Source organism: Dama dama, chromosome 30 (assembly GCF_033118175.1).
Source record: "Dama dama isolate Ldn47 chromosome 30, ASM3311817v1, whole genome shotgun sequence".
NCBI lineage: Eukaryota > Metazoa > Chordata > Mammalia > Artiodactyla > Cervidae > Dama > Dama dama.
Genome location: NC_083710.1, coordinates 33,619,223 through 33,644,584, shown reverse-complemented (window position 1 = coordinate 33,644,584; position 25,362 = coordinate 33,619,223). Strand labels below are relative to the sequence as shown.

Below are 25,362 nucleotides of genomic sequence, written 5' to 3'. Positions count from 1 at the left end.
AAAGCCACGCCTCTCTGCGGAGGCCGACCGGAAGTGCTCCCATCGCCTACTTCCCTGCCCGGCTTACGCCCTGTCAGGGCCCCCACGCAGAGCCGGAAGGGGAAGTGTTTCGCCGAGGACTCAAACCGGAAGCTGCTTTCCTAGCAGAGGGGCTGGAGGGGAGGAGCGGGCCGAGGAGAACGTGGGTTGAACGTCGCGCTCTGGCGTGGGAGCTCCAGTTGGAACGGGAGTTCTGAGCGACCCGGACGCGAGGAAAGGCCGGGCCGGCGGCAGGTAAGAGAAGACGGAGTAGCTTCCTTCAGCTTCTGAAATAGGAAAAGGGGACGGAGCTGGGGTGATCTGTGGGGGTACTCCGCTGGTTTGAAAGGAGGGGCTAGGCTGGGAGGGGGAAAGGCTTGGTGAGTAAGGTATTAGAATAGAGTCACAGATTCATTCGCTGGGACTCAGAGAGGTAAATGCTGAAGAGAAACCAGAGGTTTCCCCTCACCCCCCCTTCATAAGGAGCGTGAATTAACGGAACACTGCACCTTCTCGGGTTTCCAAGGTTGGGTTTTGAAACTGACGTCTCCTGGTCTGTGATTCAGGACGGCTGGCTTGGGTACCAGACAGGGCTGGGCGCCGAAAGCCAGCCCCAGCTCTCAGCTTCAAGTCTGTTGTGGCCTCACCTTTGACAGCTCGCGTGCCGAGCCCGCTTCCTTGGAGGGAAAGCTTAAACGGCCTTCTTCTAGCAGTTGGTTCTCTAGGTTTCCCCATTTTGCGCTGGGCTGTGATTTCAGCTTAATTGCTGCTTTCTCTAGCTCCAGGTCCAACTTGACGCTTTGTTGCTGTACTGGGTCCGTGCTGGGTTAGTACTTGACATTTGGGCTTCTGGAGCGTCAGTGGCTCACAGAACTAATGAAAACGGTGGCGGGGGGGATGTGGTGCGGCTCCGAAAAAAAAATGCGGAGGGTGAAATGGAGTAGACGGAAAGACTGGAAAGCCAATGGTCTCACAGTGCTGTGGTATTTAGGTCTTAGCATTGCTCTCAGGTAACACTGAACGACTGAACACGCACGCACGGACTTTACTGTAATCAGATTGGAGTCATTACTTGATTTTAAGCTGAGCAATGACAGACTCAGACTTGTTTTTCTTTAATAAAAGCGTCACTTTGGCAGTGATAGGGAGTGGAGATGGAGATGAAAACAGGTGGGGGTTTGAGATGCTTCCAAAGAACTGTCCTCAGAATTTGATGACTTTGACTAGAGAACCACTCAAATTTTCTAGTATGTGTGTTTGTAAGCATAGAGGTGCCAAAGTCTAGGAGAAATACAAGCAAAAAGAGCAGGAGCAGGTGGTTTTTTGAAGGGAGGACAATGAAGGCAGTCTATTCAGGGAAAAGTTATAAGACCTACCCCAGTGTTTCCTATCTAGGACCAAGTAAGTTGTATTTGAAAGACTTGAATAGCCTATCTCTGGTATTTTTATTTATTTATTTTAATGAATTTTCTTTTGGGGCTTCTGCATATTCAGGATTTCAACCACCAACCTACCTGTTCTTCCATTGAAATTGTTGGGTGATAGGATCAGGAGAGCAAATTTGAATTCTTACCGTGTTTTACTTTAGTAGAGAGAGAGAGAACTAGCCGGAAAAGTTTTCTTAATCCCTCAGGCAGATGGAAATTTTCAACAAGAAAGATTTGTTCCAGATACGTGGCTTACCAGTCTTTTTTTGAGAATACTGCAAAATGATCCAAGCTATGCTGCCTTTTTTCTGCATAATGTATAAAATAGCACTAAATAGTAGTTAAAGTTTGCTGTGTGTCAGGTGCTAAACATTGCTAAACATTACACGCATTGCATTTAATTCTTAGAATCATCTAATTTTCCAAATACAGTTTTGAACCTAAAGCCCGTGCTTTTAGCCACTCTTGAATCCTAGAAGTTTGACTCTTCTGTATAGTTCTCTTCTGTGAGTAGGTTATAAACAGAACCAGCCAGAGTTAACAAATTGGTGTTGTCCCTGAGGAACTTAAAAGGATAAAGCACCAAGCCTGTTTTTTTACCCTTTTGGTAGTGATACTCAGTGGACTGAATTTGGCCCCCTACCCCCACCCCACCCCCTTGGTTGGCAACATTTGACAGACATTTGGCAACATCTGGAGACATGGTGACAACTGAGGGGTTACTGTTGTTGGCATCTAGCAGTTAGAGGTCAATGATGCTGCTGAACATCCCCTTAACCCACAGGACAGCCTCCACAACAAATTGATCTGGTCTATGATGTCTATAATCTTGTGGTTGAGAAACCCTGCTTATGGATGTTTCTTTAGGAATAGCAACTTGAGATCCACGGATGCGTTTCTAAAGAGCATTTTTATTTTTGGAATTATTCCTTGGCTTGAAAGCTGTGTAAAGTATATTCCTCTGAAACAGAATAGCATAACTAGTTTCTAAAGTGAATCTGTGAGCCCCAGTTTCCCAGGAGGTGGTTGTCATAGAATCATGGATTCTTAGATTTTGGAGAAATTTTTTTTCTTGAAAGTGTTCTACAACATCCCTGTGAAGTGGTGATTGACTCTGCTCAGAGTTCTCCTTTATCTAGTTTTCCTTGTATTTTAAATCTAAACTACTGTTAACAATTACTTTCCCTTACACTGAGCTCCAGTCTCATGATTTTGACTTGACTGAATGGGATTCTACTCCAGGGGACTACACTCAAAAAACACTCATTACATGTGTAATTTGTACTATGATATAGTCTTTATATTTTTGTTCTGTTACAAATTATTTAATATAAAATTAAGTACATTATTGTCAGCTTTTAAGAAGTGGCACTGTTCTCTGCTGGTGATGTATTCTTGGTAGTTGAAAGCAATAGGAATGTAGGGGGTTCTTTTGTCCTTGTCAGGTAATAGCACAATGTATCTGGGTTTTGTAAAGTACTTTCTTAATATAATGTTTATATATATATTTGTTTTAAATTGTATATAGACTAAAAACTTAGGTTTTCCAAACTCTGATCTATATAGTTAAATAATAGCTTACTCTACTACAAGCTTTGATAAGTTTGCTTTTAAATGAGTCTACTATGAAGACCGGTCCTGTTGCTGCTTTATGCCCTCTTCCCAGAAATTTGCTAGATTTATAAATAAATTTAGGTATTTTGCTTTCACTTCAAAATAACAATTTTAGAAACTGTTTAACCTAGGATATAGAGTTCTCAAAATATACTTAATGTATATCCATCTTTTAAGATAGCATAGCTCTTTTTCAAAGTAAATAGGATTTTTGTTTAATTGTCTATTGACTTTTTTTTTTCCAGGGTTCATTGAGAAATCCTTAGTGCTATTGACATGTTTCAAGGGACATAAATTAGCCAATGACTCGGAATGACGGATTCCCCGAAGAGTGGAAATGGTTTGCCAGTGATTGGACCAGGGGCTGATATAGGGAAATCTTCACTCCACATGGTGGGGTACTTGGGAAAAGTTAGTGCACTTATTTTTTGCCTCAGTGCAAAGTTGGTTTTTTTCCCTCCTGTTTTTGAGACTTAAATTTGGTTTTAATTTTACCAATTAATTTCTAAAAAATTGTATCTTCCACGGAAATCTTACAGTAATGGCGAAAGACTGTTTTCTGTTTACCTCTCTGTTTCATTGATATGTGAAAGTATAAAGAAAACATAGACCTTATGGTTTACTGTTTGAAAATATTGAACTTATTTTCAGTGGTAACTGACATTACTTTTTTTCTTGCAAATAAAACTAATGCTATTCTTAACACCTAATTTAATATTTAAAACTAGAATATATACTTTTTGGAATAATAGCTGTATTAAAGCCTGTATGCATTTCTTTTATTTGCTGTCTTTTAAGATATCTTGCCAGGATGCTTCTAGGTGGAAATTATAAAAAAAATTTTCTGGTTACTTTTCCATTTTACTTTTTGTAATTTGATAAAAATCTGTGAGTGTCTCTATTTTAATTTACTTTTTTTTCTCTTTTAGAATTATGATTCAGCTAAAGTTTTGTCAGATGAGTATTGCCCTGCTTGTAGGGCGAAGGGAAAGTTAAAAGCCTTAAAGACTTACCGAATTAGTTTTCAAGAATCTGTCTTTTTGTGTGAGGATCTGCAGGTAAAGTATTAATCTTAGATGGTATCAAAGTTTTAATGTTTTGCTTTTTTCTTCACTGTTTAAATTTGTGCTCATTTTGTAGTTTTTAGACTGTGTGTATTTTAATATATAGATAATCAAAGTCTCTAGATCTGTCTGCTATGCAATTTTCAATATTCTCTGTTATTTTTCCACTCAGTTTCCTGAGTTATTACATGAAGATGTTAGACTTGTTAGAGGAGGGAATATATTTCAAGATTTTTTTTTTTAAACCTCCTGAGGGTCCTTTAGATGTTGTCACTCTCATCTGTTGGTTTATTAACTTTGGGACTCACTGAGAAAGTTATTAACCTCTAAATGTTATGTACTTAAGAACTCTAGAACTTCTTCATCTTGCAAAACTGAAATTCTGTAACCATTGAATAACAACTTCTCCCCTTAGCCCTGGCAACTGCCATTCTTATTTGTCTATGAATGTGACTATCTCTAGGTACGTCATATAAGTGGAATCATACAGCATTTGTCTTTTTGTGATTTTGCGTAGTGTAATGACCTCAAAGTTTATCCATATTGTACCATATGAAAGGAGTTCCCTTTTTTAAGGTTGCATAACATTCTATTGTGTTAATATGTATATACCGCAATTTCTTTATCCACTTGTTTGTACATGGACATTTGCTTTGCTTCTACTTCTTGGCTATTGTGAATAATGCTATAGTGAGTATGAGTGTGCAAATATCTCTTCAAGGTCTTACTTTCAATTTCTTTGGAGAACTTTTTGAATACAAAATTACCACTATTGATTTTAAAGTGTCCTATGTTGTCTGACATGTGGTAGGATTAAGGAAGTAATCTCAGGGTATAAAAGTTGAGGATCAAGTTGTTAGTTAATGGTGACTACACAACTAGTTAGTGATGGAAAAATGAAGAACTTGTCCTGTTAAACTAAAGAATTTCTAAATAAGTGCAATATTAGGAATATAGTGTTCACTTGTATAGAAGATGCTGTATTTTGAAATGGAGGATTTAGTGCATTTCATTCCCACGTAGCTCAGTCAGTAAAGCATCTACCTGCAGTGCGGGAGCCCTGGGTTCAATTCCTGGGTCAGGAAGTTCCCCTGGAGAAGGAAATGGTAATCCACTCCAGTATTCTTGCCTGGAGAATCCCATGAACAGAGGAACCTGGCAGGCAACAGTTCATGGGATCATAAGAGTCGGACATCTTTCTTTCTTTCTTTCTTAGTGGATTTCAGTTAGTTGTTGCTGTAAAATGAAATCTCAAAACTTAGTGACAAAGTGATTTAACAACTTCACTCATGACTCTGTGGGTTGTCAAGGCAGTTCTTAAGTTCCCATTTTGTTGGCTGGTACAGCTAAATTTAGTCTGTGTGGCAGGCTTTGGATGCCAGCTCCCAAATGGGAACTCAACTCAGGTAGTCAGCCAGGATCTCACTTCTTTTCCACGAGGCTCCATAAGGCTAATTGGGATCCTTACAGTGCAATAACTGAAACTAAGAAAGTGTTTTCCAGAAAGAGGGCTGCGAGAGGACAAGTCCAGTCAGCCAGTGCATCAGGCCTCCGTGTGCATCCTGGTTGTTCATGTCCCATCACAGCTAGTCACGTGGCCAAACCCGAGGCTGTGGCAGGGGGCTGACTCTAGGGCCCGACTACCTGGAGATAAAGTTCTTTAGTTCACTAGAGGCCACTGAGGTGGCTGTCTACCATACATGTATAGAAGAAGGCATGTTTTAAGTGAAGGCATACAGGATGTAGGTTTCTTGCATCTGTCTTATAAAATGTTTTGCTAGTGTTCAAGCTTGGGGAAAATTCGTTGGTTATTTGAGTGATTTGTTTACACTTTTGCTATTTGGCTGTAATTGTGTTCATGCATGGTGAAGTCATTAAAATTCAGCCAGTTTAATTTTGAGAACCAGTGTGGTTGTAAAGTTGATCCACTGATGTGTTCTTGGGTTAACACTCAGTTTCAAAAACTATAAAACAGACATTACTCTTTGCAACTTTTTACATTGAAACTACTTTTCTAGTTTTTAATGCCACGCATTATAAAGTGAAGGTGAAGTCGCTCAGTTGTGTCCGACTCTTTGCGACCCCGTGGACTATAGACTACCAGGCTCCTCCGTCCATAGGATTCTCCAGGCAAGACCACTGGAGTGGGTTGCCATTTCCTTCTCCACACAGTATACCTATCCCCAAAAGAATAGTACACTCATCATAAAATTTTAGAATTTTTAGTTCATTCAACATTGGATTCTTTGTTAAAGCAAAAATATGTATGTTTTCCTTGTAAGCTTACCCTGGTGTAGTTTAGATTAAACCCTTGACTATTCAAATTAACTAGGAAAAAATTACTCTTTTGAGGACTAAATTTTTGATTAGTTTATCCTTGTTCCTTCAAATTTAGATTGATAATATCATATATCCTCTCATATCAAATTAATGCTAACATTTTATACATATTTTTCATGACATAGTAATGGTAAAGTAAAGCTTGAGCTTATTTGAATTTTTATTTTTCCTTTCTAGTGCATCTATCCTTTGGGCTCTACATCACTTAATAACTTAATTTCTCCTGGTTTGGAAAATTGTCACACTCCAAATAAGCCTCAAAAAAGAAAGATCTTGGAAGCCAACTGTGAAGAGTCACCTTTAGCAGTTTCCAAAAAGACTAAAAATCTTCAAGATATTGACAGTGAACAGGTTTTAAACAGTAACCATAATGGAGGAGAATATGATGGAACCTCACCAGGCTTACCTGGTTCACTGTACAATGGACAGCAGAATCCAGTTAGGACAGCTGATTCCTGGGAGCAGAATGAGGCTTTGGAAGCTGATACTGTTGACGTGGCTCCTGAGGAAGACGCTACCATGGTTGATGTTTCTGGAACTGAAGGGACTCATCCTCAAAATGAAAGATGTGCATCTGAACTGGAAAAGCCACTGGAGAGCAAACATACCTCATTTTGCCAGACTTCATGTGTCCAGTGGAAAAATGCACATGCTCTGTGTTGGTTAGACTGTATCCTGGCAGCACTGGTGCACTTGGAAGGGCTGAAAAGCACTGTGACTGACCTGTGCTCTGAAGAGGAGTCCATGTTCAGGCGGTTGTTTACCAGGTATAATCACGCCAATGTGCTCCTGCACACCAGTCAGCTGGATGGGGTTAAAGGTTAGTAATAACATTTTATTTCTCTTTAATTTTTAGAGAGACTAATGTTGAACTTGGCTCATAGCACGTGAAAAAGATACCATTAATACCCATTGTTCTGTATCAAGACCTTGGAGCAGGGACCAAAGGGACCATATCATGAAGCTTGAGATAATACCAGTTGTGTTATGACTGCCCAAAAGACAGTCTTTTTCACACACACACAAAAAAAAGAGTAAAGAGTCTGTGGCTGTATCTTATCTTTTGGTCAATGGTGGTCAACATAGAGTCCATCAAAGTAAAACTTTTCTAAGTTTTTGAGTTGCTGTAAAGTGGAATAAAGCAAGTAAATCGATCACACATAATCCCACAACTCTCCAAAAATCACTTCATAGGGATATATTTTTATTTTTTTATAAAATAGAATACCCAGGAACCACCTCCAACCCAAGATAAAATATTTGCAATGCTTTACATGTACCTATGTATTCCTCCCCATGCCATCTCTACTCCCCCCGAAGGTATCATTATCCTAAAATGTATTTTATCATTTCTTCTTTTTAAATAGTTCTTCCTACATATATATGGCTAAGTAAGATATTGCCAAATTTAATGTTTTGAACTTTATTTTAAAAGACACAGTATATTTTTTCTGGGACCTTTTTTTCTATAAAGATTTATCTGTAAAGCTGCTTGTATCTGTGGCTCACCAATTTTAATTGCTATGTAATATTTCCAGTTTGTTAGAATACCAGTTTGTAAGTATAGCAGTGCATTTATTCATCTATCATTGGGTTGATTCTTGCCATCATAAATACTGCTGCTGTGACTGTTTTTAGGCCAATCTTTTGGGGCCCGAGAGTTTCCCTTGGATCTATCTCAGGATAGACTCTGAGTTCACACAAACTGGATAAAGGCTAATGGTTTTCCAGAGTGGTTGTACCAGTGTATACTCCCATTAGCAATGTAGATGAGATCTTCCTCATCCATATTTCCTCCCTTGGCTATTTTCAGACTTGGAGATTTTTGCTATTTGAATGATATAAAATGGTCCTGATTTGCTTTTCCCCAATTTTAGAAAGGTTGAACAGCTCTTCCTATATAGATTGACCCTCTGTTCTCTCTGTGAAGCCTGTTTGTGTCTTATACCTCTTTGTTCTGTTGTCATATGCTTATTGATTTGAGCTTTTATATGTCCTTGTTGCTCTATTTATTTATGTCAGATAGCTTGCTACATCTCCCAGTTTGTATCTTGTGCTTTTGCTTTTTTAAAGATGTCTTTTGATGTACAGAAATTGTTCATCTTTCTTTTTGTAGCTAGTAATGTTTGTGGCTTTAAAAAGAAATGTTTCCTTTATCCAAGATGAGAAAGTCATTCACCTGTGTTTTCACTGAAAGGTCACAGAGCTTTGCTTTTTACTTTGAAATTCTTAATTCAATGGGAGGTAGTTAGGTATGGTGTGTGGTAAGGGTTCATTTTTTTTCCCATTGCATAGCCTGTTTTTCTAGCTCCACGTTTTTTCTCAAGTGATCTGCTATGCCCCCTTTGTCATATTACAATCTGTGTAAGCAGTTCCTTAGCACCCAGTTTTATCCTCTTAGTCACTTTATCTCTGTACCAGTACCACACTATGTTAATTATTAGGGCTTTTTAGGTCTTGCTATCCTCATCTTTACTCAGCTTGACTTTGATCTTGCAATCTTTTATATAAATCTTATACATTGTTTCCCCATCCTTGAATATTTTCCTGTTGCTGTACCAGTGCCAGGCTGTTTTAATTATTATGACCTTTTGGGTCTTGGTATCTGGTAGGGGAGAATCCTTACCTTTATGCAGTTTGACTTTGGTTATTCAATATTTTATTTATTTTTTATAAGATAATTGTCGTTTTTATCATATAGTTGTAATTACATTTGTTCCAGCTGCATTACTGTTGATTGTAAGTTTTCTCTTTTTTTCCCAGTGTGATCAGATACCAAAAATTCTAGTCAGTGCTCACTTCATATTATAGGATACTCCAGATGTTCTCATAGTGAAGCGCACAAGCAGTGTGTGATCAGGCTATATGAATTATTTACTTGTAAGAGATTGAAGAGAAAAAATCTAGTAGCCTAAGAGTAATTAGATTCAGGTGCATATGGAGACTTTTACTCAAAATAATTTTGTTAATCTTCGTTTTCTGTCAGTAATTTTGAGGACTTTTGCCCTAAAGAATGTCAAAAACATGGACAGGTATGTGCCAAAGATGTTCATGATAATAGTATTTATAATAGTTAAAAAAAAAAAAAAAAAGAAAAATCTTAAATGTCCAGCAATAGGGAATGGCCAATAAAACTATGGTTCAGTTGGAGTGTAATAACTAGCCTGCAAAATTTTTATTGAAGCACATTTGTGTTAAAAAAAGCAGAGTGTGGAAATGTACAAAATGCAGTGATGTCAGTGAAGACCCCTCATGCCCTCCTTCCTTCCTCTCTCCCAAAAAAAGATGTAGAAGGAGGGAAACATACCAAATGTTTGTTTGGGAAGTAATCATAATATTAACACTCCTTATAAATTTATCTGTTCTGTGATCTAGTTAAGTTCAGTAGAAGTCATACAGAGAAGATTAACTGATTAGAAGTTGTCTTAGCATAAGGAACAATTGCATTGAAAGAAATGGCCTCAGATGTTTCAGAGATGGGCAGAACATTAACGTGTAGCTCTTTAGCTAGGCCTGTGATTATTTCAGTGAGAAAAACTTTTCACTGAGATTTTACTTGGGTAGAATGATGTTGAGCCAATCAGTCAGTACTAACGATACTGTGCTGTTAAAAAAGACTGAGGGAATGTATGGTGTACTATAGGACTTTCCTGGTGGCTCAGATGGTAAAGCATCTGCCTGCAGTGCAGGAGACCTTGGGTTCCATCCCTTAGTCGGGAAGATCCTCTGGAGAAGGAATTGGCTACCCACTCCAGTATTCTTGCCTAGAGAATCCCATGGACACTCCCTGGTGGGCTGCAGTCCATGGGGTCACAAAGAGTCAGACACAAGTGAGTTGACTAAGCACTTACACACATGATATACTACAAAGAGAAGAAGAATTAAGGAATTTTGTAGTTTTCCATTTTCTCTGGAAAATTTGTTGACTGATAAACTTTCATTTTTGATAATGTGTTGTCTATAGAAAGATACAGGTTGATGAGAAATTAATAATGTTCTATATTTTATTATTAGATGGAGATTGTAAAAAGCTTCCTTCAGAAATATTTGCAAAGATAGAGACCTGTCTGAATGAAGTCAGAGATGAAATTTTTATTAGACTTCAACCTCAGCTTAGATGTACATTAGGTAAGTAATTTGTGGAATTTAATTGTATTACTCATCTACTGTAAAGACATACTTATAAGGAAATACAACACTGTTTTATTACTTGGAATGATCAGATTCTTGGAAGGGAGAATCTGGGTAGAAACATATCACTGGTTAAATCATTCAAGGATGGAGTTGTTTTATATAAATATGCACACGTGTGTTCCATGCCTTCAGAGTGGATGCAGTCCTCAGAGCCAGGTCAGCACTCAGGGGTTACACCATTTGCTGCTTTCCCTGTCCTTTCCCCCAGTAGACTACTCCAGCCACTCATCTGTTGAGTGGGAACTCATCCTAAAGGAGCCTTGTCCATAAGATCACCAGAGTGTAGACTGAGGGGCTCCTGTGTTGCATTTTGCGGCTATCAGTTCCCCCATAGAGTGACCTGAGATGTTTTATTCAGGTTCCCTACTCCAGTTCCCAGTTGAATTTTAAAGAGTGGTTTCTTCCCCAGTCTGAATCACCACCCTGCTTATCCCTGCTCATTATAAATATTTGGAAGATTGTGTCTTGGTCTGCTGCTACCTTGGATGTGGATTTCTGTATAACAGAGAAGGGATGTCTGAAAACTGTGCACTCCTAGCAATTGGGCAGGGATGTAGCTTTTCCGGTACAGTAGCATCCTCTCATTGTGTCTGCACTACTCAGTCAGCAGTGAGAGGGGCTACGTTAGTGCTTAAGGTCTGACTAATGAAACCTGACGTTTGCTTCTGGGAGCACGTCGGAATCTTAAAGTGTGTGTGTCCTCATTCTGAATATTAACATGTATTTTAAACCACTAAAGAAAGAGAAGTAGAACCCATACTGGCTTGGAATGTTGGTTACATTTTTAAGGTCAGCCAGACACTTCATCATTTTCATTATTGTTTTTTTAAAAAAAAACACATTGTAAGCTATCCTCTTTGCTCTCCCTCCTCACAGTTTAAGAAATATTACAACTAATACCCTTTTTGTGGTCTTTCCCAATTATTCCTTACCTCACCACAAAGGTAACTGCTATCTTCAATTTGATATTTCTTTTCCTTCATTGTATGTATGTTTTTTGTTTTTTAAGGAAAAAGCCAGTATTTTATGGTGTCTACTTATTTATGTAAGTGTAGAGAGTAAATTAGTCTTTGAGTGTTGTGTACCAGTGTCAGGAGAGACAGACCGATAGAACAGAATAGAAAGTCCAGATCCAAACCCGCCCGCCCCCCACTCCACCCGAGTTTGGTTTCTTCCCAGGTGATGGTTGGTTCCTGATTGGGTGGAGAGGGTGTGGGTGGGATTAGAGCCCTTCTTCACAGCATAATTAGAAAGAAACTTCCAGTATTCACATATTTAAAGACCTAAACATGAAAAGCAGAGTTGTAAAACTTTGGAAGAAAATATAGGTCACTACTTTACTAGAGATTGGTGACTACAGTTACATCAAAGTTTAAAACCTCTGTGTAAAGATAGCACAAAGAAATAATATCCAGGATATCTTATGAAGGATTCTTGTACATCAGTTTTTAAAAAAAAGAAAAAACCTGATAGAAAAGTGGCCAGACACATTAATGAGCCAGTAACAGAAGAGAAAACCTGAATAGCTAGACAGCAAGGAGTCACTGGAAAGTTTGCATCCTGATGAACAAGATACTTCAGGGAAATAGGCAAACTAGAGATATAGGTGGCCTCCATCTTTCGGTGGTCCGACTTTTGATTTTTTTTCAGTTTACAATGGTGTTAAAGAGAGAAATGCAATCAGTAGAAACTGTGCTTTGAGTTTTGAATTGTGATCTTTTCCTAGACTAGTGATAAGCCCTATGATACTCACTTGTGATGCTAGACAGTGGGAGTGAGCTGCAGCTCCCAGCCAGCCATGAGATCACAAGGGTAAACAACCAATATGCTTACAAGCATTCTGGATCCAGACCAGCATCCTGCTTTTCACTTGCAGTGTAGTGTTTAATAAAATACATGAGATATCCAGTACTTTATTATAAAATAAATATTGTATTCAGTGATTTTGCCCAACGGTAGTCTAATGTTAAGTGTTTTGAGCACATTGAAGGTAGGTTGGGCTAAGCTTTGATATTTGCTAGGTTAGGAGGATTAAATGCCTTTTCAACTTAATAATATTTTCCACTTAAAATGTATAGGTTTATTGGAACATAACCCTGTCATGAGTTGAGGAAGATCTATAGTTGAGCTGGAGTTGGGCTTAAAGGCAGTAGAGACAGAGAGACCACTTAATTTAGACAGGAGGTTATCAAAATTAGAAATAAGCTTTGGTATTGTATGTTTCTCTAGTAGGATGCTTTAGAAACCTAAAACTGATAATCAAAGGAAAAATAATTAAGATCATTTTAGGAGCTATGTACATTATCTAAAATGGTCTGTAATCATACAACTTATTCAATTGTGTTTTGAGCTCTTTTGTGATATTTTGATTTGTTGAGAACTATGTATTTTTCGAGCTAAAGATTATGTTGTCATAATGTAATATAAATTATTTACTTTTTCACTTGATATTAGTTTCAACAGAGTGAGCATTTAAAGGCTGATAACTAATTACAAACTCATGCTATACTACACACTCTATGCATATTGATGTTCATTTTTAGGAGATTAATTTGTTATTTCTTTCTGTTTATGAAAAGCATTTTGTTTTGGATTTCTCTTTTTTTTTTTTTTTTTTCAAAAATAGCAGTGGGACTGTAAAATAACCTTTGTGACCACTGATACTGATAGAGTGGTGCCTAAGACCACTGATTCTTAGGCAGGAAGACCCACTATTCTGCCTTTCAGTACAGCCGAGATGACTCTTCTCGACTATGTTCCAGACAGCTGTAGTCCAGGATTGGGGAGAAGCGAACTTCGGAAGTGAGGCTGTCCCTGGGGAGGGAGGCAATGGCAGGGCTTGGATTAGTCCTTGGGCCAAATCAGTAAGGCAGCATCTAAGCTCCCCGGAGGATAGAAAGGAGGGAAAGCAATTGAAGGATGAATGTGAGGAGAATCTAAATCCTCCTCCTAATGTGCTGCTCTCCAAGTCGGAAGACAGAATCCACAGTTCAGCTTTTGTTTTGATGACAACAAAATTCAGATGTTCTTTAGTTTTAAAGTTGTTGAAGTTTAATTGTTAAAAGATTAAGAAGAGTAGTGGCTGCAGAGTCTGGTCCTCTGAGCCTGGTGTGTCATGCCCTTACCACTTTGTAGAACAAGAGTCAGAGTAGAGTTGGCCTTTTGTCCAACTCGGAAATTATTATCCTACAGTGTTTCTCCAGTTATATTATTTTTAGCATCTGTATCAAACAAATCTATATATTTTTGCTTTGTTTTTATGATGCTTTAGAACTGTCACAGTTCTGAGGATTTCTTTTTTCCCCAAGAAAGCTATCTAGGGGGCCATATGAGTCTTCTGTATCTTTGTCTTAGGTGTTTTCATAAGTGTCACCAAGACAAATGAAAGATAGTGAGTGTTAATTAAAATGATGGACATTTTTAGAAAGTGCTTCGAAAACTTCTCTTGCCCAACTGTGAATAACTTACTCTGTCATATATACATATTCCCATATATTCATACTGTGAATATAGTGAGAAAAGATGACGATTTGTAATTTTTTTTCAGTTCATTATGAGCAATAATTTTTCTTTTTCTTCTTCAAGGTGATATGGAAAGCCCTGTGTTTGCATTTCCCCTGCTCTTAAAAATAGAACCCCACATTGAACAGCTCTTCACATACTCTTTTTCTTGGAATTTTGAATGTTCACACTGTGGGCACAAATATCAAAACAGGTTAGTGTTTCTATTTTCTTTAATGGATTCATTCTGTTGAAAATGTCTCCAAGTAATGAAATATGAAGAAAACTTGCTTCCACTTGTAGCATTGCTGTCTTTACCCTTGATAAAATTTCCTTTTGTATATTGAAGTTTCTCCACTGCTAAGATTAAAAGGAGACAGTTGAGCCCCAGAAACTGCATTATTTACTTGCTTTTTCATACTAAAAGAGTACCAATAATAATAATAATAAATGGTTTGATAGATTACTAGAAGGAATTTTGTTAAGAAGTTCTTTAGTGGGAAGTGGGGACTAATGGTGAAGTAGCACAGTCCCCTGCCTCCCCCACTTCCCCTGGATTCCCTGCTGAGTAAGTACACCTCTTAGAATTCTTTGCAAAACCATATGTGTTTTGTTTACTCCTATATTAGAGACTAGGGCTTTTGTTTGCTTGTTTTCAACATTGTGGAAACTTGATTTTAGGCTCCCAGAGTCTGGCAGCAGATCTTAGAGGTAACTTATGCTCTCCCATTCCTTCCCTTAGTCCTATGAAAGACCAGCCACCACCAGAATCCTTCTACACGTGAACTGTCTCAGCCATGCTTTCTACTTCCCTGCTGCCTCTAGGTGAGGATTAGAGAGATCACGATTGTTGTACATGACCCTGAGATTGGTACTCAGGACGAAACATGGAGAAGAAAGAAGCTGCAAAGTTATTTTGCTTCCATACAGCTACCATATTAAAAAAAATAGAGAAATTAGGTTTTGGAAGAGGAGTCAGGGAGAGAAAATTTATCAGACACAACACCCTCGCTGTGTCCACATAAGAGAAAGTCACTGGCTGGCTGGCAGTTAAAATATGACCATGCTGGTTCTGTTGGTCATTTATACTGTTATAATAGAGGTAAATCCTTTCCTCTTTTCTTGAATTCACCTGTTAGTAAACTAGAAAATTTGGAGTCTCCAAGTTATTGAATAAATGTATATGAAAAAATACTACTTTGGATATTCATTATCTTAATTGAGACTATTTAGGGATTAGTCAAGGAGAGCTGAGTGTGAGAGAATGCTCTAGGAAATCCAAGCTGTAGAACCAGGAAGCATTTTTTTTTTTTAATCAGTTCAGTCACTCAGTTGTATCCGACTCTTTGTGACCCTGTGGACTGCAGCACACCAGGCTTCCCTGTCTGTCAGGGAACAGAGTAAGACTTAGCATTTCACTTATACCTAGGACTTAAGTAACTTTGTGTGAGTATTAGAACAAACATCTGCTTCTAGGTCTCCTGGCATTGAGTTTTATAAATTATCTGACTTTCTCCTCGTTTGACATGTATGGAAACTGAAACTTGTAAGGGGTTAAATTGATGCCTGAGGTGACAGACTAGTAAGTGGAACAACTCAGGCTTAGGTTTTCTGTTCCCTCAGACTTTTCCTGCTCACTGAGATATGCTGCCTAATCTCCACCTGGGTCTTAAGTAATATAAATAACAGAAACAAGCCTGAAGATGACAGTCAACTTGATGATAGCTTTTCCAGAATCTGTATCTCAGTTGTTTGACAGCTTTTCACTGAGCATATTCTCTGTGCCAGGAACTCAGCAGAAATCATCTTTATTCTGGCCAAATTCAGACAGTTAGTTAGGGAAGTAACATGGAAACATAACAGAGGGCCAGTGACTTAGCAGTTATTTTGATCTGTTGGCTTTGAATACAAAGTGAAAAGTGCATTTTGGAGCTGTATAGAAAAACTCTGAGAGCTCAAGGGAAAGAATCATCCAACCACTTACCCCCTCCCTTTTTTTTTTTTTTGGTTAAAGTTTTTTGCTCTAAAAGTAAAAGTAGTTCAAGGGGGAAAGCTTAAAATGAAGTGGCATTTCATTGAAACTTACTTTCACTTAATCTGGTGGAAGAATATCAGCAAACTCATTCATTTGTGTGCTGCTGTTTTTAGTGCTAGTTTAAGAGCTTTTGACTTGATTCAGAAGATAGTTTCTGCAGGCAGTTAAAGACCTTGGAGTTGGGCTCCCTGAACTCATTTCGTGTCTGTTGGGTTTATTATCTGATGTGTCTCATTTGCCTCATCTCTAAAATGGGGATGAAAAGAGCACCTGCTACAGGGATGTTTTGGTAGATGAGTGTTTGGCTCAGTGCCTTATATGTAGTACGTGCTAAGGAATGTGAGATGTCATGTGGAGCATTAATGCTTATTTGCTGAGACAAACTCCTTTTATTAATGAAAAATAGGAGCCTTTACGTAATATTTATCTTTGGAAACTGAGAATATAGCAGAAATAACAGTCAGTGCGTTTGTTGATACCTTTATGTGGCTTTGCCTTTAAAATGTTAGCTTCCCTGAGAATTGATCTCTTTGTAACAGCCTGTGCTTACCTCACACATAAGTTATTTAAGTTGTTATTTATAAAAGAAGGTGGTGTCTCTTAGATAATAAATAATTGCTCTTTTAAAGATACTGTTAATCGAGTTGAATTGTAGTGTGCATCTGTAAACATGTTTGCAGATGCTGTTGCTATCAAATATTCAGGCTTAAGTGCAAAATTTAGAACTCATGTAAACTGTGAAAACCTAATGTTTTCACAACTGATATTCTTATATTTTTTAAGGATCAAAATAATTAAGTTGTTGCTATTCCCGAATATGTTTTTGTAAGTGCCCCTTTTCATTTTTGGTTGTTAGTAACAGATAGTCAGATGGTGAATTTTTTGAGTAAGGATGAACTCTTAATACATTTGAAAGCCTTAAAGCAGTGGCCCTTCACTCGGGGCTCTTTCCTGCCCCATGGGGATGTTTGGCAGTGTCTGGAGATAGCTAGTTGCTGCAGCTGGAGGCTCTTATGGCCTCTCGTGTATAGAGAGGCCAGGAATGAGGCCCAGCATCCTCCAGTGCACAGGTCAGTGCCCTCCAGCAAAGAATAACCCAGTGCAAAATATATAGCAGCAGTATTACCTTTGAGAAACCCTGCCTTTAACATTTTCATCTCATAGCTGAGAAACTATAGATAATTAATATGGAGAGTTCTTACAGAGAACTTTACTAGGGAGGGTTAGGAAAGAACATTTACATAGATTTGTGGGAATAGGAAAGTATGAGTAAATAAAGGAAAGTGCCTTCTGTTTTAGACATTGATTTAAGGTAACATGAATGAATTTAACTTAATCAAAATTATGTCTTTTTTTTTTTTTTTTTTTTAATAGATGTATGAAGAATCTGGTCACCTTTACAAATGTCATCCCTGAGTGGCACCCACTTAAGGCTGCCCATTTTGGTCCGTGTAACAATTGCAACAATAAGTCACAAATAAGAAAAATGGTATTAGAAAAGTGAGTTTAAACTGCCTTACTATTTTTAGAACAAAGTGAATGTGGATTTACTTTTTTTTTTTCCAGTGTGTAGTATTGAAAGTGATGACTGCAACCTGCTTTTCAGAAGTTTGAGTTAACATAGGTTTATGAATTGCCAAAGTGCTTCTCTCTGTCAGGAGCTCTCGTAAGCTGTTCAAGTGACACACCACTGCAGAGCTGACTTAGGGTAATTATCTTTCTCCACACCTACTATCTCTCCTCCTTTTTTTCTTTGTCTTCTCTCTCTTTTTAAGTTTATTAAACTTCCATTTTCTTCACCTCTATCAAGTGCCTGGAGTCATTAGAATTCTGGGATTTCCTTAACCTGATTTCAAGAATTAAGATGATTCAAAATGAGCCATAGGCTCATCTGTCTGAGTTTCCATCTTCTCCCAGACTTCAACGTGCTAATTCTTCATCCTTCTGTAAGATTTCTGCTGCCCTTGAGCAGATGTATCTTCATTGTATATCACCAACCCTTCTGTTTTTCCTCAGTGGGTGGACTGATCAGAATTTTCTTTTTTAGTGTTATCAGAAGCCCCATCTCTAAAAACTCACAGATCAGTTCCACGTTCGGAGAAGGCAGTGGCACCCCACTCCAGTACTCTGGCCTGGACGGAGGAGCCTGGTGGGCTGCAGTCCATGGGATCGCGAAGAGTCAGACACGACTGAACGACTTCACTTTCACTTTTCACTCTCGTGCATTGGAGAGGGAAATGGCAACCCACTCCAGTGTTCTTGCCTGGAGAATCCCAGGGACAGAGGAGTCTGGTAGGCCACTGTCTCTGGGGTCGCACAGAGTCGGACACGACTGAAGTGACTTAGCAGCAGCAGCAGCAATTCCACGTTAGGCAGTTTCTCTCTTTTTGTTAATACACTCACACACGTACCTCCTCTGTAACTTTGTCCCTACATAAAGGACATGTTTTGAGGTTTCATTTGATATGGTAAAGAACCAGTGACATTAACCTTCTCCTCCCTTTTTCCGATGGCCTTGGATGTGCCAAGAAATCTCTCAGAACCTTTCCTAAAGGTTTTGCTTTCATCCAAGTAACAAAATCTCAGGTAATCTACTAGTGCCAAGACCTAAAAAGAGAAAAGAACAGCGCCCCTCCGAGTCCATCTCCAGGCACCTGCTTTAAACCTTTAAGGTAGCGTTCACTTTGACATTTCAGTACAGTGTACCTTTGCCACCTTTATACAATCTTCTCCTTTTAAAATAATTGAGAACTGGGGCTCTCACACCACCACCTGGTTCCTACCTGTGTTTAACCTCTCCCTGTCCTTCCAATATGACTACATTTTTTGGTTAAATCAGTACTTCATTTTTTATTAGGAGTATACTTACATTCCTTTCCTGCCAAGGAGTATATGTGGTTATGTTTCATCTCTTTCATAGCTCTTTATTCTTCCTAGAGTTATTGATTGCCTGTGTTTTCATTTGCTTTGTTATATATGCATTGTGAATTTTCTCCAAATTCTTTAAATGCCCATTAATTTTCTAAACACTCAAATGCTTCACAGTTTTTAAGTTCTCCTCCCCACTTGTGTCATCGCAGATCAATATGTGGCAAAAAACAGAGTTTATTGACATAGACAGTTTTGCAGGACTTTTTATTTATAGGTATGTAAAGACTGGATTATTCTCTAATAGAAAGATTGACAAGGGATAATTTACAAATTATCCCAAATTATCCCTTGTCAGTTTGGATAATCTACATTTTTGGACACTGATTCAAGTTTATTTCAGCTGAATAAATGTTGATAAGCTAAGTAAGTTTTGACATCTGTTTAAATATTGGGGAAAGAGATACTCAACATTTTTTGTAAATCCTGAAAGTTCTGTTAAATTTAGTTATTTAAGGCCTATTCTGGGTTTTGTTCTCTGGTTTGTCATGTTACTATAGTAATGTATTTTTGAAATTACAGATGTTTTGAAATTTATAGTAAATCAACCAGTATGTTATCTTTTCTACTTCCTTAGAAGTAAACTTTTTGTAAGTAGAATTTTAACTTGATGGGTCTGTCTACTTCCTGAGAAAACAGAGAAATAGGCCAAATTATATTAGCTTATTTGATTTTTTTAAATGTTTATTTGAATATTTTAGGTTTGTTATTTTGTTTCTCATATTACCTGTCCCATCTAACAAAAAAGCAGTTAATTTGGGCACTTGGTGCCAAAGAAAATTCTCAAAGGTCTAGATTTTTTTCTTTTGATTCTGTGAAGAAGTTTTCAAGAGATCTTCTGTAAGCCAAAGCGGTGTTGCGGCTTACAGAGCAAGTTTTGTTTAATGGCCTGTGTTAGAGCTTTACTGCTTGATGGCCTCCAACTGTCAGTGACACCATTCTGAGAAGGGTGTAGTGTTACACACGTCTTCGAATGAGTTCTCCATTTCTAATTAAGGCACACATCTGGAGGTTCTCAAGAAAAAGCAGTGCAATTGGCCTTGGGAGTGTTCCGTGTGACTCACTTGCCTCAGACCGTCTTTTGTGCAGCCAGACACATGGCATCACATTCATTTGACTTCTCTTGCCTTTCTTCCCTGCAGAGTCTCTCTCGTATTCATGTTGCACTTTGTGGAAGGCTTACCCCATAATGACTTGCAGCGCTATTCATTTCATTCTGAAGGCTGTCTTTATCAAGTAACCTCTGTAATTCAGTACCAAGCAAATAATCATTTTATAACATGGATTTTAGATGCTGATGGTAAGTGCTTAAACATTTTTCTTTTATGATAATAGGCATAGGGACTGAATTCTAGTTTGTTGTTCTTTTAAGACAAACGTTGCCTTGACATTCTTTTCTCTCTTCTCGTCCTTGACTGTTATAACCCCACCCTCTACCTTATCACCCTGCTTTAGAATCACTCCTCATGGCTGCCTTTGCTTGTTTATATCAGCATGTTTATGAGTATGCACATGCATATGCATATTGCTTTTTTAAACAGAGATTGAGGTGAGAGACTACTGTTGGTTTATAGTTTGCTGTTTTTCACTGAATGTTCTTCCTGGGGATAGTTTGGATACATATCACAATATGCTTATAAAGCACTTTGCAAATGGGAACTCATAAATATAGATATTACCTTAAAGTTTTACCCTACTTCAGAATTTAGGGGGGCATTAGTTCTCAATAACTTAAAAAAAACTTTGAAAAAAAATTTTAGTTTTCTAATTGCATTTTACAGAATGAAAAATCCTCTTCAGAGAGAAGAGGTTGGGTGTTTTCCAACTTTGACAAATATATAAAAATTGTATGGTCAGCTTATAAAAAGTGTCCTGGCTCTTCTCTAGAGCAGTGAATCAGTCTCTGAGGGTTCAGCCCAAATAGTAATCAGGTGGTTCTAACATATGTGTGTGGTAGAGATCCACTGACCTAGGCAAAGAAAATATTCTCAAAAGTTTTAATGGGTATAGGATAAGAAGTAGTGGGTTCAGATTGTTTATAAGACTGTATCGACATAAACATATTTAGCAGATAGTTTTGTTTGGGATTTTTTGGTCTTTTAGAGGGGGTATTTAATGTCTTTCCCTGTCATTGATCACCTCATCCCTAGTTGACAAATGAGAAAACAGGAGCTCAGAAATTAAAGAGCAGACACCCAAAAACCTAAGCTTTTATTTTTTTCCTAACTGCCCCCCGCCCCCCACCAATAAAATAATCAAATTAAATGTTGGTACTTGAGGTAACAAGCTTCATTTATCTTGAAAATTCATATATATGAAAAACTTAATCTATTTTCTGATATTGTTAGATATATCAGGTGATACTGCATTCTCAATTCCAGAAGTTGAAGATACTTCTGTCTTGATTTTTATGAGCATTTTAGAAAAGAGTAAACACTGCCTCAGTTTTTCACATTTCTGCGTGTTAGTCCATAACTTTTGTTATCCAAAGCCAAGGACTTGATATTCAGCAGAGAAAAATGGTGACATAAGGATAAGGCCATGTTTTCAAGTTCTCTTTTGGTAGGTATTCAGTAATAATAGCAGTTAAAAAGGCCAGAAGAAAGTTAACCTAGGATAATGGTCTGTTTGAATGTCTAACCTCTTTCACTTTGACTCCCCATTCCCCAGGAAGTTGGCTAGAATGTGATGACTTAAAAGGCCTGTGTTCTGAAAGGCATGAGACATTTCAGGTTCCTGCTTCGGAGATACATATTGTTATTTGGGAAAGAAAAATATCCCAGATGACAGATAAAGCATCTGCCTGCCATCCACTTAAAAAGACTAGTGACCAGTACACTTTCGGCGACGAGAAGCAAGCATCTCCAGCAGCATGTTCTGCAGGCGAAGCTGCCTCAGCTGAACCATCCTCAGGAATGCATCCCATAGATGTGTCCATGGTTCCTAATACCCTCTCACAGGATGAAGCTGTAGCTCCTGGACATGATTCCCTTCCAGATCTGAAAGGTTCAGTTGACAGCAGTATCTTACCTTTGACACTTGAAGAAGTACAGTCCAACTCTGAAGGTTTTTTATTAGAACACAAACCTGTGGCAGAAAATACAGGGGTTGTTGAAGCAAACACTTTGCAGTCAGAGGAGCCACTCACAGCTTTTTTAGTGGCCCCATCCGAGGACAAGCTTACCCACAACCAGTCTATGGATTTAAACTTTTCATCCCAACTGTTAACTATGCCATCAGTACAGGTGACTACAGAAGATACTGTAGTTACTCAGCCTGCTGCTGACCTTACACAGCAAGTAAAGTCAGTAGACACTGAGGGTACAGTTGCCCTAGAGAGGAATGCTTCATTGAAACAGTTTCTTGCACCAGAAACTGAGAAGTTACATCCAGAACAGCATGTTACATCTCAGGTATCTGATTGGAAGGAAAAAGAAACCACAGCATTTTCTCAAACTGTAATAGCTAAGCCGTTACAGAATCCACCTCTGAAAGAGAATCATAAGAAACCATTTGTGGGAAGTTGGGTTAAAGGCTTATTAAGCAAGGGTGTTTCTTTTATGCCATCATGTGTTTCAACTCATAACAGAAACACTGTGACTGATTTGCAGCCTTCAGTTAAGGGGGCAAGTAATTTTGGTGGCTTTAAAACTAAAGGTTCGAAACAAAAGGCCAGCCAGGCCTCCAGGAAAGCTCACAGGAGGGCAGCTAAGCCGCCTCTGGTGAGGAACTCTCCTCCAAGCCATCAGTCACCAGCCAGCACAGCTTCCCCTCCCCGTGCTGATGGCACTGGTGATTTGCAAGTTTTGAAGAGATGTGAAAGCGCCTCCTGTGGAGCTCACCTCAACCACAATTCTCATGGAAATGAAAATGGTGTTTCTTCACCAAACCATGGAGACACAGTTGAGGGTCAGATTCATAAACTCCGTCTAAAACTTCTTAAAAAACTTAAGGCAAAAAAGAAGAAATTAGCCGCTCTGATGTCTTCCCCCCAAAATGGAACACTTCCAAGTGAACCTTCAGAACAGGTATCCCATTGTGGGTCTCCAAATGACGGTGAGTCAATAGAAGGCTTGCTGCAAGAACTGCAGCGTCAAATTGACATTGCCGATAATAAATCAGGGTGTGCCACAGCTCCCGGTGTTTCCCCATATGGTGGTCAGACGCATGAAGAAATTCTAGCAGAATTACTGTCCCCGACCAGTGTGGTTTCAACAGAGCTTTCAGAAAACGGGGAGGCTGACTTCAGATATTTAGAAATGGGAGATAGTCACATCCTGGCACCAGTTCCCAATGGATTAAACAGTATTCCCCACAACACACATCTGAGGCAGGAGCATAATTACTGTAGCCCCACCAAGAAAAACCAGAGTGAACTTCAGCCAGATTCACTCACAAATAATGCCTCTATTAGAACATTGAACTCGGAAAGTCCCATGAAGACTGATATTTTTGATGAGTTTTTTTCTGCTTCAGCGTTTAATTCTTTAGCAAATGATGCATTAGACTTACCTCATTTTGATGAATATTTGTTTGAGAATTGTTGAGTGCTTTTGGCTCTTTTTAGTTTAATATTTATTACCACTTTTGGAAAAATGTACTGTATTTCTAGGTAATGTTTGACACACTGGCCTTGTCACGAACAAAATGTAAGCTACTGAAGGTTTTACCTCTCCAGTATTCTTACCTGGAGAATCCCATGGACAGAGGAGCCTGGCGGGCTACAGTCATGGGGTTGCAGAGAGTCGGACATGACCGAAGCGACTTAGCAGTAGTAGTGGCATGCCCATGAAACCTGTGATCTGTTTTATAAGTTTAAAAGATGCTGAATGTGTTCTCCTTTTTGGCTTCCTTTTGTGGTTTTAGGTGAATGAGGATTTGAAAATGTTAAAAATGATAAGTAGTGTATAGTTTCTAGCAATTTGTACAGTTGGGTACACTAAATTTCTACATTTCAAATTTTAGTTTTGTTGGTTCAGGAAAAACACTAGTTGATACAAACTTAAGTGACTGTATATGGTATGTGAACATGTGACTGTTTTTGCTAGTGGTGCTGTGGTCTTAGATAAGAGCCTAAGCATGTTTCTAGTACCAGTAGAGTGGCATAGAATGTAAACTGCCCCCCCCCCCCCATACAATTTGTTGCCTCTTTCTGTCCTTAGAAAAGATGGCAGGAAACTCCTAACTAGAATGTTGCATAATGTTGTGATCAAAAAATGATCTATAAAAGGAAAAAGTAATGTATGTTTGTGTTGATGTGCTAAGAGATTATAAATATCATCTTTCTCCCCTAAGACACTTATTTCTGTAGCCAAAGTGGAACACACCATCTAATAGTTATGTTTTGGCAGAAATAGCCAGTACATATAAGGCTTGCATATGTTGGGTTCTATTGTAAATGAAATGTTAATTCATTTAAACCTCAACGTTCCTATGAGCAGAGTACTCTTAACCACCTTTAACAGTTAAGGAAACGCCATTGAGCTAGTAAGTTGTAGAGCTGGGAATGAGTAGAGTGGTCACTACAGCAGTAAAAGGTGCAGAACTTACATGTTCCACCTGTAGCTTCATTTAAACTTCGGGTGCCCAAACAACACCTCCTGCTGTGTTGATTTGAATTAGTAGCAGAGTTACTAAGGTTTAAGGGTGGCCATCTTGGGGAAAGAATACTTTGCTAGGGACTTAGAACTTCAGAATTGATTCGTCAAATTTACTTCCAAACCTCCCTCCCTTCCCTTTTTTCTGATTGCAAAAGTGACACGTGTTTATTATAAGGAGAAACTGGGAACACACAAGAAAACACCAAGATTTCAGAGTATTCATCTTAACATTTAGTGATAATAACTACTGCAGACATTTTCATGTTTTTATGCATTTATGCACCATAAATGCATTTCTTAGACTTTTAAGAAATAAAAGCTTTTGTTGTGTCTGTTTGTTAATGATCTGTGTTCATGTTTAATGAGCATTTTTTTCCATCTTTAGTTTTTGACACCTTTCCGATAGCTACATAATGTTACATTGTATTACCACTGTTTCATCAATTTATATTTTGAAGTGATTTGTACTGTTTTATTATTGTTGTTTATACTTATTGACAAAAATTTTCACAGGTCCAGGTTTTATTTTCTGGGAGTGGAATTGCTGGGTTGAAGAATATGCACTTTTATTTTTGGCCTTTTAATAATGACGAGTCGTTTTGCTGAATCCTCATCAGCTCTAGAAAGTAGCATTGGGCGGG

The 25,362-nt window shown here is 38.3% G+C and overlaps 1 protein-coding gene across 1 annotated transcript; it reads left to right on the top strand.

The window, feature by feature from the left end:
• The first annotated feature begins 136 nt into the window (after positions 1-136).
• Positions 137-25,064, top strand: USPL1 (ubiquitin specific peptidase like 1). Its single transcript, XM_061133485.1, has 9 exons — positions 137-273; positions 3,305-3,470; positions 3,989-4,117; positions 6,641-7,283; positions 10,478-10,591; positions 14,243-14,372; positions 17,568-17,693; positions 20,264-20,421; positions 21,792-25,064. The coding sequence occupies exons 2-9, from the start codon at positions 3,372-3,374 to the stop codon at positions 23,666-23,668; spliced, it is 3,276 nt and encodes a 1,091-aa protein (XP_060989468.1). The 5' UTR covers positions 137-273; positions 3,305-3,371; the 3' UTR covers positions 23,669-25,064.
• Positions 25,065-25,362: the final 298 nt, after the last annotated feature.

Excerpts from the sequence above, each read along its gene's own strand:
- USPL1 (XM_061133485.1), top strand. The coding sequence starts at position 3,372 with ATGACGGATTCCCCGAAGAGTGGAAATGGTTTGCCAGTGATTGGACCA. Across the intron at positions 4,118-6,640 it reads TTTTGTGTGAGGATCTGCAG|TGCATCTATCCTTTGGGCTC; the intron begins GTAAAGTATTAA and ends TTTCCTTTCTAG. Across the intron at positions 17,694-20,263 it reads AGAAAAATGGTATTAGAAAA|AGTCTCTCTCGTATTCATGT; the intron begins GTGAGTTTAAAC and ends TCTTCCCTGCAG.